The 13447-nt window shown below is 37.8% G+C and overlaps 1 protein-coding gene across 2 annotated transcripts in view; it reads left to right on the top strand.

The window, feature by feature from the left end:
- LOC117808436 (gamma-aminobutyric acid receptor subunit beta-3-like) overlaps positions 1 to 13447 on the top strand; it is a 78846-nt gene that overhangs the window by 40781 nt on the left and 24618 nt on the right. For both annotated transcript variants that reach the window (XM_034678189.1, XM_034678190.1), the window contains exons 4-6: positions 4280 to 4500; positions 8112 to 8194; positions 9780 to 9917. In XM_034678189.1, the coding sequence (XP_034534080.1) occupies positions 4280 to 4500; positions 8112 to 8194; positions 9780 to 9917 (442 nt within the window). The remainder of the gene's footprint in view (positions 1 to 4279; positions 4501 to 8111; positions 8195 to 9779; positions 9918 to 13447) is intronic.

Genomic DNA, 13447 nt, shown 5'->3' with positions numbered 1-13447 from the left:
ACACTCAAAGACATTTCACCTATCATTCGAAAAGGCTTCTTAAGTTATCAACGGACTCATATACGCAGCTAGCAAATTTAAGCCCTCTAAGAGTCGTTGTTGTGTTATTGGTAGTCACATGGAGTCTTTAGTGGAGTCGTTGGCTAAGTTCCTGAGATTCTGGGCTTGTTGAAAAATTCTTCAAGACACTTCACCTCTCCTTGAAAAGGCTTCCTCAGTTACACTGGTGGACAGAGCTAGATAAATATAAGCCTAAAAGAGTCGTTGTTGTGCTAATTGTAGTCACATGGGGTCGTTGGTAGAGTCAATGACAAAGCAACTGAGATTCTAGGCTTGGTGGTACATTCTGTAAGTCTTTTCACCTCTCCTTCGTAAGGCTTGTTCATTTCCAAACAGACTGGTTGACAGAGCTAGAAAATACAAGCCTCTAGGAGTTGTTGGTGTGCTAATGGTATGGAGTCGTTAGCAGAGTCATTGGCTAAGTTCCTGGGAGTCTGGACTAGGTAGAAAATTCTTTAAAACATTGTCCCTTTCCTCCAAAAAGGTTCTTAATTGTTGGAACAAACTGGTTGACAGAGCTAGAAAATACAACCCTCTAAGAGTCGTTGTTGAGCTAATGGTCATGGATTCGTTAGCGGAGTCGTTGACCTATTTACTGAGAGTCTGGACTTGGTAGAAACACTCAAATACATTTCACCTCTCCTTCGAAAGGCTTGTTAATTTCCAGACAGACTGGGCGACGGAGCTAGAAAATACAAGCCTCTAAGAGTTGTTTGTTTGCTAATAGTAGTCAAATGGAGTCGTTAGCAGATACTTGACCTGGGAGTCTGGACTTGGTAGAAAATTCTTGAAGATGTTTCAGATCTCCTCCGAAAGGCTTCTTCAGTTCTAAACAGACTGGAGGACAGACCTAGAAAAAATAAGCATCAAAGAGTCGTTGGTGTGCTAATGGTAGATACATGGAGTCGTTAGGGTAGTCGTTGACTTGGTAGAAATTTCTTTAAGACGTTTTACTACTCCTCTGGAAAGGCTTCTTCCCTTTTGTACAGACTTGTGGACGGGGCTAGAAATTACAAGTCACATGTAGTTACATGGAGTCGTTAGCGGAGTTGTTGACCTAGTTACTGAGAGTCTGGACTTGGTAGAAAATTCTTGAAGTCGTTTCAGCTCTCCTTCGAAAGGCTTCTTCACTTCTGTACCGACTGTTTGACAGAGCTAGAAAATACAAGCCTCAGAGACTTGTTGTGCGTATGGTAATCACATGGAGTCGTTACTGAATTCGTTGACCTAGAGTTAGGAGTTGGTAGAAATACTGGAAGACATTTCACCTCTCATTTGAAAGGCTACTTCTTTAAGAGTCGTTGTGTTAATGGTAACCATATGGAGTCGTTGGCCTAGTTCCTGAGAGTCGTTGACCTAGTTTTTTGAGAGTCACTCAGATGGTCAGTCTTATGAGGATTGTTCTTGCCACGTGACCCCTGGTGTCTAGAACTCAAACCGCATGCTCTTATGTAATATCTCATGAGGTCCACCTTCCTGTGCTGAGTGTGATGCACTCTGCTGCTTCAGGCTCTGTGAATCTCCAGCCTCCGTATCTTCATAGAGAGCTGGTAATATATTCAGTGATACATCTTATCTCTTGAGCTCTCTGCTATGGGGGAAGTGAGGCTGTAAACACTTCCTTCAGAGTCTTTTGGCCTGGCTGGATTTGTTCCCTTTGTAGGACACTGCAGTCTGGCAGTGTCGGCTCACTGCTTTAATTTAGCCGTCACGTTTTTTTTTTTCCATTCTCATTCCTTAACAAGAGGAAATGAAAACGCTTCCACAAGTCAGGTTTAAAAGCAGCTAGAGCATCCACGATCATTTCACAATCGTCTCTCTGTTCCTCGTTATAAAAGGCATGTTCCATAGTTCAGGCTTTATACTGTCCCTCTAGTACCTCTGTTGTTACGTTGCATGATTTACAAAAACATCCCTATTCTTCTCACACTGGTGTTTTAGAAAGTGTTCTGAAATGCTTCTTTTAGGTACTGTCTCTTTAAGAACAATTTGTGATAACTCCCATTCAGTTTAATAGGCTGTAACTATTATTTCATGTTCTTGTTGCCTTGTGTTTCCTAATGTTTCTGTTTTTGAGGCTGTTTTTGAAGTGCTCAATCTAAATACCATGATGCGCCATGGGCTTGGTGGTTTAGGCATGTGCCCCATGTACAGACCGATAGTCCTGGTTGCAGCGGTCGCTGGTTTGACTCCCGGCCTCCCCCTCTCTCTACTCCCCATGCTTCCTGTTTATCTTCAGCTGTCCTATCAATGAAGGTGAACCCCCCCACCCCCCTATAGAGCACTATACTGTGTATTATCCACATTATTGTGTTTTGCACTTCAAGCTGCACTTGACCATGATGCGCCATGGGCTTTGTGGTTTAGGCATGTGCCCCATGTACAGACCGATAGTCCTGGTTGCAGCGGTCGCTGGTTTGACTCCCGGCTTCCCCCTCTCTCTACTCCCCATGCTTCCTGTTTATCTTCAGCTGTCCTATCAATGAAGGTGAACCCCCCCACCCCCCTATAGAGCACTATACTGTGTATTATCCACATTATTGTGTTTTGCACTTCAAGGTGCACTTGACGCCATAAGTTGACATTACACAGGACAGGAGAGATCAGCGTTGTGATCACCGGGATATTCAGCACAGCGTGTGAGTCTGTTACAGTGAGCAAGACAAGAGGGGTAGAGCGAGTGAGAGTGCACTCAACAATGGAGTGCACCATGTGTTGTCTCTCTGGGAAACACATATCCAGCCTCTTGTGGGTGATGGCATTTTAAAAAAAAGCTGTATCAAGCTTGTAGGTTGATATTTGAATAGCTATGTTTGAGTTTTGATCGCTAAAACAGTTAGCCTCAGGGTAGCAGGTATCCTGTACAGTGTAACAGAAAACAGTGATGTGTGGTGGGTGTCATAACTGAGCATATTTGTCACTTCATTCCCAGAACTTACATTTCCCTGATGTTATAGTACCTACCAAGTAGGGCTGGGCGATAATTCCATAACGATAATTATCACGAAATAATTTTTCTCAATATAAATATCACAAATGTTCGATAATGAGCCTTAAACGCTAGTTGCCAGCCAAACATTAGACAGAAGAAGAAGACTGCATTGAACAGCCAATCATGTTGCAGGGTGAGAGGTAGGCGGGGCTTGTAAACACAACTGAAACAAGCGACAGCGACACTGAGAAAACCGTAAGGTGAGGTCATACCTGTAGCTTCCGTTAGCATCAAAACACTGTGGCTGAAATGATAGCTTCCGTTAGCATAAAGAAATGTGGCTAAAACACTAGCTTTCGTTAGCATAAAAAAAATGTGGCTAAAAGACTAGCTTTCGTTAGCATAAAAAAATGTGGCTAAAACACTAGTTTTCGTTAGCATAAAATAATGTGGGTAAAAAAACTAGCTTTCGTTAGCTTAAAAAATGGATAAATACTAAATTTTGTTAGCATAAAAAAGGTGGCTAAACAATAGATTTTGTTAGCATAAAAAATTCGGCTAGAACACTAGCTTTCGTTAGTATAAAAAATGTGGCTGAAATGATAGCTTCCGTTAGCATAAAGAAATGTGGCTAAAACACTAGCTTTCGTTAGCATAAAAAAATGTGGCTAAAACACTAGCTTTAGTTAGCATAAAAAAATGTGGCTAAAACACTAGCTTTCGTTAGCATAAAATAATGTGGGTGAAAAACTAGCTTTCGTTAGCTTAAAAAATGGATAAATACTAAATTTTGTTAGCATAAAAAAGGTGGCTAAACAATAGATTATGTTAGCATAAAAAAATTTGGCTAGAACACTAGCTTTCGTTAGTATAAAAAAAATGGCTAAATACTAGCTTTTGTTAGCATGAAAAAGGTGGCTTAACAATAGCTTTGTTTAGTATAAAAAGTGTGGCTAAAATGTTATTTCCGTTAGCATCAAAACAATGTGGCTAAAATATTAGTCCTTGCGTTCTGGAACATTTAGCTTCTGATGACACCATAGACCGCAAGGTGAGGTAAAACCGTTAGCTTCTGTTAGCATCAAAACACTATGGGTGCAATGTTAGCTTCTGTTAGCATAAAAAATATGGCTAAACAATAGCCTCTGTTAGCATAAAACAATGCGGCCAAAACGTTAGTCTGTGAGTTCTGGAACATTTAAGACTTGACCACGCAGACACCCTCGATGTAGTATGTATCAGAAGTGCCCTGTTCTTATTGTGGTTTTCCTCTGCTTCCGTCCTCAGGACTACACGTTGACCATGTATTTCCAGCAGTACTGGAGGGACAAGCGTCTAGCCTACATAGGAATCCCCCTTAACTTGACCCTGGATAACAGGGTCGCGGACCAGCTCTGGGTTCCGGACACCTACTTCCTCAACGACAAGAAGTCCTTCGTCCATGGAGTCACCGTCAAAAACCGAATGATCCGCCTGCACCCAGATGGAACGGTTCTCTATGGTCTCAGGTGAGTTTTGAATTGTACTGCAAATACATGGTCTTCTGTTCCAGTGAAGAAGTTCTGGTGTTAAAGGCGAATCGACCAAGAGTTCTGGGTCTTTTCGCCCCCAGAACTACTTTGCCATACTAACTAAAAGGTTCCTGCGCCCCCACTCTCAGTAGTGCATTGCCATGATAGTTTGAAGTGAAAGTTGCATTTGGGGCTGGGTGGGTGGCCGGGGTCCCTGTCACCCTCCGTCCCCCTGCTGCCCCCTCCCCTGTGGGGGCCTGGTCCGCGGCTGCCCTCGGGGCCGGGTTTCCCGGGGTTCCCTCGCGGTCCTCTTGGGGGGGTGGGGGGGTGCGCAGCTGGGGGGGTGTTACTACGGCAGCCATTGGGGTGTCCCTCCATGCCCCCGCGGCCTGGTCCATCAGTCGCAGGGCGTGGGTGGGGGGCGTGGCTGGGGGGAGTGGTCAGGCCGTCTGGGGGGGGCAGGGGGGATTGGCCCTTCCGCCTCCGCCATCCACCCGCTCCGGCGTGCCGGTTGGTGGGCTCTGGTCCTGGTCCTGCCCGGTCCTGTTTAATATTTACGATGTTTCCAATTTTTACATTTAGCAGAAGCTAACTGTCCCAGAACTCACGGACTAAGCCATATTATGCTAACAGAAACAAATGTTTTAGCTACATTTTTATATGCTAACGGAAGCTAACATTTTAGCCACATTGTTTTGATGCTAACGTAAGCTAACGGTTTTACCGCACCTTACAGTCTATGGTGTCAACAAGCAGAAGCTAAATGATTTAGAATTTATGATAAATAACCAATGCGTGGGGTAAACTGGGAAACGCCACCAAATGGTGGCTTTTTTTTTACAGCTTATGAGCATGGGGCAAACGTAAACACAAACATACCCTAAGCCAAGTGGAATATTGAAAAATTAAACTAGCTTGTGGCATCATTTACCCAGATTCTTTTCCTCGTATTTCTTGCTGCATGACAGAAAACCAACCGGGGCTGACAACGCCATTTGTTATCATTCCCATAAATGTTAAGTGTGGGGTCTAAAGGTCTTAAGGAAACTTAGTGGTGTGTGCTCAGAGGATTGTGATGTTGAAAAGTGTGTGGTCGTCCCAAAGGTTTTGTATTGGTCAAGATCTAAAAGGCGTCTAGTATGTTGCTAGCTTAATCAGATTCTAAATTTAACGATGCGCCATGTTTCCTAGGACAGTGTCAAGTTAGCTTATTTGTGTTTTTACAATAGCAATGTTAATTTTTGGGGTATAAGCCCAATGCTCCTGACAAAACAGTGAATCTAAGGGTCCAGAATGTCCTCAGTTTCAAGTTAATTCAATGTGTTTAAAAACCCAATTATGGAACCCCATTGGCCAAGCTGGGAACTTGGCAGTCGTCTCCTGCTGGCCAGTGAGCAGCCAGAGGATTATGAGTCAAGCTCAAGGGCACTTTGGCATTCAGTTTTTTTTAAGGATAGGACGGCGCAGTCAGAGATCAGCGATCAAACGGAGTGACGAACAGGTCAGAAGGTGCATTAATGCATTGTGGAGCCTGCAGCTGGTGTTTGATATTTGTCTCATAGAGCCCTTGTTTTGAATTCCCATTGATGTTTCCCACAAATGGGTTCAGAAGAGTAAGTGCGACCTATGAATATGGATGCACGCTTTGAATTCAATGAGTGCAAAGTGAATGTGTGTGTGTGTGTGTTTGCATGCTTACATGCTTGTGTTTACTGTAAGTCCGTCGGTCTTCATACTCTGCAGTTACACAGCTATGCTTGATTATGCCAGTATGGGTTCATAGCACTTAGCCTTGTGGGATACTTAGAGGGTGCTCGATGCTTCCAACAGATCAAAGACAGAGGGAGACATGTGATGTGCTGTTTGTGATATGAGCTGTTACATAAATGGATGTTAGGTGAGGCTTAATAATACACTGATGCAGATTCCTTTTATGGTATTAAAGAAGGCACTGTCAATTCATTTCAGCTGGTTGGCATTTGAGGGACCATGGAACTCATTCTAATTTACTCAATCTGTTTTATTCGCTCTATAAAATGACAAATATTTATAGAAATATTATATTTAGAAGGGATTTATAGATTTAAATACATAATAACGCAAAATATATATATTATATACGTTTAGCCTTTTTTATTCTCAAAAATTGTAGTCTTTTTTTCTCAAATTTTTGGCTTTTATTCCAAAAATGTGGGACCTCATTTACACAATTTAGCATTTTTTTCTCAAACATTTCAGGACTTTATAATCTACCAAATTTGCAACTTTTTTCTTACAAATTAAATTTTTTAAACCCAAATTTTAGACTTTTTTACCACCAATTTTTTTTGTTTTTTTTTTCTCACAAATTTGCAATAAAAAAAAAACGAATATTCTTTTTTTTACCCCCTCCTGATTGGCGCCTGTTGAGCCGCATTTTGTAATAACGGTGCATTTTGTAATAAACGTCCAAAATGTAATAACTTTTTCATTTCATTTTGTAATAAAGCCGCATTTTGTAATAAACTGCCGCATTTTGTAATAAACTGCCGCATTTTGTAATAAACTGCCCCAACGCATTTTGTAATAATCTTCTCAAAATGTAATAACTTATTACATAATGCGGCAAAATTTATTACAAAATGCGTTGGGGCAGTTTATTACAAAATGCGGCAGTTTATTACAAAATGCGGCTTATTACAAAATGAAATGAAAAAGTTATTACATTTTGGACGTTTATTACAAAATGCACCGTTATTACAAAATGCGTCTCAACAGCACCTTTATTCTCTAACATTGTATTTTTTCCCCCCAAATCTGTGCATTTAGTTCTGGGGACTGAAAGACCCCAGAACTCTTGGTCAAAATGCACCTTATAATACTAAACTGTTAATTTTGGACAGTCAATGTTAAAAAGCAGTGTGTCAGAATAATCACAGCACTGATTTTCCTTGTATTTTTAACTATACAATGAAGTACTGTCTTTCTCCAGCCTCATCTGAGTCTTCCTCCTGAATTCTCACATTCAGTGGCGAGCTGCCAAGCAGCCAGCCTTTAATCAGGCCAGACTTAGCCTAAATCATTTCACATTTGCATTTCACTTCGCTGTGTGTTTTAACTGTCTGAGTATCATCCGTTGGAGCTCATACATCTGATAAACAAAAGGATACCTCCTCATGACCCAGTTCAGATGAGCAGGCACTAAACTCTGCCAGAACGTGTTGCCTTAATATGGTTTTTATGTGCAATCATTTTCACTTAATCACTGCATGGGGGGATTGCCAGTTTTGTTGAGGGAGACATTAAGTGATTTAAAAAACATGTCTGTCGGTGATCCATAGTTCAATTATGGAAACACTGAGAGAGTCAGCGTTTTACTTTGGAGGAGGTGCGTAATCTCATTCTGGGATGACAGTGCTGTTGGCTTCAGTAATATAAACCCAACTGAAGAGCTTAGTGGAAAGGTGAATGAACTTTGAGCTTTGACTAACAGAGATAGTAAGATAAATAACACATGATGGCTTTTAATGACATCCTCATTGTTCTTGATGTTTCCTTTTTAAAGCAGGTTACCTTTGTTGTGGTTTTAAGGACAAGTTATGACTCTTCCTCATCTGTGTCTTCTCCAGGATAACCACAACAGCTGCATGTATGATGGATCTCAGGAGGTACCCCCTGGATGAGCAGAACTGCACTCTTGAGATAGAGAGCTGTAAGTACAAAGACCGGCGATCAGCACTCTGGATGTGACTCTAGTGTCCTTTGTTGTCTCTCAGCTAATTTAAAAAAAAACTCTGAAAATATTGCTTGGGGAAGAACAGAGTTGGTTTACACTCTTTGTGGGTGGGTCATCAGAAGTGACCTTTGACCTTACGAGTCCTCAAGAAAGAGAGGGGGTGCAGCCTGTTTGATATATATATTTATTAAGCCTGTCAAACGATTGATTTTTAAAGGTCATAATTTATCACTCGATGTCCACATTCAACTCGTGATTCATTGAAAATGTATCATAATTCAAAAAGAGTATGTTGTGAATGTAACTTAAAGGGATATTCCCTAAAATTTCAATACTCTGAGCAACATGTGGGGGGGGGGGGGGGGGGGGGGGGGGGGCAAATAAACTTGCTTTATGAAGAAATGTATAGTCATAATGATTACAGAAATTCAAAACAATTACTGTGCAGAAAATGTACATATATATTTATATGTATATATGTATATATATGTGTGTGTATATTTATATACATGTGTATGTATATATGTATATTTACACATATAGACATATAAATGCATGTATGTATACATACTGTATATAAAGGTATATATTTATATGTATATGTATGTATATGTGTATATGTATATACAGTAGATATATTATTATATATATACGTATATACACATATATGTATACATACTGTATATATACATACATACTGTACATGCATAACACAATTATATAAATATATACACATATATACTTATAAATATATTTATATATGTACATTTTTTACATATATACTTATACATGCAGTATATATATACGGGTATATGCATATATGTGCATTTATACGTATATGTATATGCATGTATATACTGTATATATATGTTTATGTATGTATATATATGTATATCTGTATTTATTTTTATTTGGTTTAAATATTTTTTTTATCAATTTTTTTTTTTTATTTAAACATTATTGATTTTTTAACTTCTTTGAAATATATTTTTCAACTCTGGGCCCTAATTATTAATAAAATATTAATATTGCAAATACATAAAAACACTTCAAACTTTTTAGTTTTCATGTAATGAGTCCAGAATATTTTACATTTACACTTTCTGAAATAACTGATGAAAATCATTGAACTTTTTCACTGTCAATTTAACATTAGTCCTGCTTCAGACAGTAAATGACATCATGGGTTAGTTTTTTGTGGAAGCATCAGGACCTGGACCTGGATCTTCAAAGACAGTTTTATAATTGATGTCATGTAACATTTTTTTTCAGCCTATCAACCTTTCTAAAAGTACGAGAAGCAGGAGCTCCCAAGGAACGTGATAATCAGCTCATTTGAAATTATTTTGACATTTTTGTGAACTCGAGTGAACCCATTAACTGACTTGCTTTTCAAAGCAACGTCTGGTTCTTGGAAACAACTTCAAACAGGGTTTTTTTTTATTCCTTCCCAAATGACAGCCCAGTTGGATGATGAGCAACGCTGCATATCTTGGTCTCCAATGGTGGCTAGACAGATGGTTACACCTTGGTGTGTACGTGTGTGTCTCCTCTTATGCAGATGGCTACACCACAGATGACATCGAGTTCTACTGGAAAGGAGGCGAGTCGGCCGTGACCGGCGTGACACGGATCGAGTTGCCTCAGTTCTCCATCGTGGATTACAAGTTGGTGTCCAGAAACGTAGTCTTTTCCACAGGTAATTAAACACTGACTTTACTTTGGAGGATGTTACACGTTAGAGAGGTGTTTGTTTGTGGTTCTGATTGAGTTGAAATGTGCTGCCTTTGAAGGGTCCCTTAAGTAACACTAATCCATTGATGCTGGATTTATTAGTTTGACTGTCATGCTGACATCAGCACAAAGTAGCCCCAACCAATAACTCGTTCTGACAGTAGCAAGTAAATCCCAAAAATATCTGCTAGCATAAGATACCCAACAACAGTAAGAACATCAGGTAACAGGAGATGGTTGTTTGCAATCGCCCTATTTAGAGGAGCAGTGTAACATATATAAATATAGTGTAATACATATATAGTTTAACATATAGTGAAACATATATATAGTTTAATATCTATACATGTAGTGTAATATATATAGATGAATATATGAATAGTGTAACATTCATACATATAGTGTAATATATATATAGTGTAACATATATACAAATAGTTTAATATTTATATAGTGTAACCTATGGTGTAATATATATATATATATATATATATATATATATATATATATAGTGTAACAGTGTAATATATATAGTGTAACATAGTGTAATATATATATAATGTAACATATAGTTTAACATAAATATGTAAAGTGTAACATATAGTTGAATATATGAATAGTGTAACATACATACATATAGTGTAATATATATAGTTTAACATATACATATAGTGTAATATTTGTATAGTGTAACCTATGGTGTAATATTTATATATATATATATATATATATATATATATATATATACATACATATAGTGTAACAGTGTAATATATATATATAGTGTAACAGTGTAATATATATATAATGTAACATATCGTTTAACATAAATATGTAAAGTGTAACATATAGTTGAATATATGAATAGTGTAACATACATACATATAGTGTAATATATATATAGTTTAACATATACATATAGTGTCATATTTATATAGTGTAAGCTATGGTGTAATATATATATATAGTTTAACAGTGTAATATATATATATATAGTGCAACAGTGTAATATATATATAATGTAACATAGTTTAACATAAGTATGTAAAGTGTAACATATAGTTGAATATATGAATAATGTAACATACATACATATAGTGTAATATATATATAGTGTAACATATACATATAGTGTAATATTTATATAGTGTAACCTATGGTGTAATATATGTAGTGTAACATAGTGTAATATATAGTGTAACATAGTGAAATATATATACAATGTAACATATAGTATAATATATATAGTGTAGCAAATAGTGTATACATTACATGTGTAGTGTAACATATATCCATATAATGTAATATATATAGTTCAACGTAGTGAAACATATATACAGTTTAATATATAAACATATAGTAAAATACATAGTTTCACATATAGTTTAACATATATACATATAGTGTAAAATATATACAGTGTAACATATATATGCAGTGTAACATATAGTGTAATATACCTAGTGTAACATAGTGTAATATATATATTGTATTTAGTGTAACATATCCATTTAGTGTAATATGTATATAGTGACACATATACATATAGTGTAATACATATATGTATAGTGTAACATATATATGGTGTAATTTATATACATATAGTGTAATATATATAGTGTAACATATGTATAGTGTGATGTATATACATATAGTGTAATATATAGTGTAACATATGTACAGTGTGATGTATATACGTATAGTGTAATATATATAGTGTAACATATAGTGTAACATATATATATATAGTTTAACATATATAGTGTAACATATATACATGTAGTGTTATACACATATAGTGTTATATATATATATATATATGTTTTCAGAAATGCTAACAATTGCGTAGCATATCGTACCAAATTGATCTGTAATAGACTTCTTGGTGGAAACGCAGCTTAAAATGTAGATTTTGATGGCACACACATTTGGACACCCACACTATTAATGATTGTGTATGTGTTAGAAAAAACAGCAAGAAGAACAGTCTAAGTTATATCAACGAAATGATAACAGGAAAGAAGAAAACATGAGGTTATAGGAAATATTTAGTCTTGTGCATCTCTCTTTGTATCCATCGCTGTCCCCCTCTCTCCGCTCAGCTGGTGTCTGTTAGGGATCCGTTTTTAACAACATTGTTCCTCAGTTTAAAAACTGACGAACACCACTCCTCATGAAAATAAATGCCAACACTTGAAGATTAGTACACTGCCTCTTTTTTGTGTCGTTGGCATCATAATTAATTGGTGTTGAGAAACACATCAATCAAGTGTTATTTATAGGTTCACAATGGACCCTATCTATAACGCTCTCCGTCTCTTGAGGCAATTAATTAGAAGACTTGGTGACAAGTTAAAGCAATTCATCAACTTACTGCGCATGGAAACATCTGCAGTATCATACATCATGTTGTTAGTTATGTGTGTTAATAACTTGGATGAGAGGAGATTCATTTGACAATCCTGTTTGGTTGGAAGGGTGTTTTGATGTATTCAGTGAACTTCAGTTTTTTATGTGTTCAATAATCAGATTTTTCTGGAACTATTGAGGCCAAGATACAGAACTTTATTGAAGCTCACCAACCAGCCATGATCTGGTCAGTGGGGACACATTTAGGGAAGCAGCTTCTCTACTAGTAAATTACTTTGGTGATTCTAGATGGTGTAAACCCATTGGTTTCTGAAGTAGCAATCATTGGCAGTCGCCATATTGGAAATGCTGACTCAACCCAACTTTTGGTCAACCTACCAAGAAGCAAAGAGTTGGAGTTGAGGTGTGGGATTTTACAGTGTTCCCACCAAGCAGTAACCTCCCATGCAGAAATGCCAAAAACTGCAGTTCCCTGAGTGTCCACTAGAGGGTGACCCCAAAAGTGACGGAAGCTACATACACACCCATCCAAAAAAAGACTATCTTTATTTTTGAAGATATCAAACTTAAGAGTTTTGCCAAAATAAGGTCGTCGCTGACTTGTTGAGAGGCGGGCGCCCTAGCTGTTAGCAAAGAGGTTAAAGGCCCGCCTCTTTTACCTCACACTAGCTCGACAGAAGTTAGCTTGTGTTCAACATTTCAAATATGGCACCCGCCAAAATCGGCTTCAAAACAGGTGGGTGACATCACGGAGGCTACGTCCATTCCAAGTTGAACATCTCCAGAAAGTGATATTGAAGCTAAGCTAATAGCAAAGCAGAAAACTTGTCAGTTACTGAGTAATTCAACATTTTGGGCTTTCTAAAACATGAATCTATGACTTCATTAAAAATAACTTAGCAAAACACCAAGGTCGAGTTGAGATAGCACAGCATTAGCATTAGCATTAGCATTAGCATATCTTTTTTTAGGACAGCTGAAGAGAGACAGGAAATGTGGGGAGTAGAGAGTAGGGGAAGACGCAGCGGGAGTTGGACCAGCAACCTCTGCGACGAGGACTGTAGCCTCAGTTTGTGGGGCGCTTAGACTGCTAGGCAACCGGCGCCCCTAGCATTAGCATTTTAA

The sequence above is a fragment of the Notolabrus celidotus genome, chromosome 24 (assembly GCF_009762535.1).
Source record: "Notolabrus celidotus isolate fNotCel1 chromosome 24, fNotCel1.pri, whole genome shotgun sequence".
Classification (NCBI taxonomy): Eukaryota; Metazoa; Chordata; class Actinopteri; order Labriformes; family Labridae; genus Notolabrus; species Notolabrus celidotus.
Note: the sequence above shows the minus strand (reverse complement) of the source record. Positions and strands in the feature narration are given on the sequence as shown.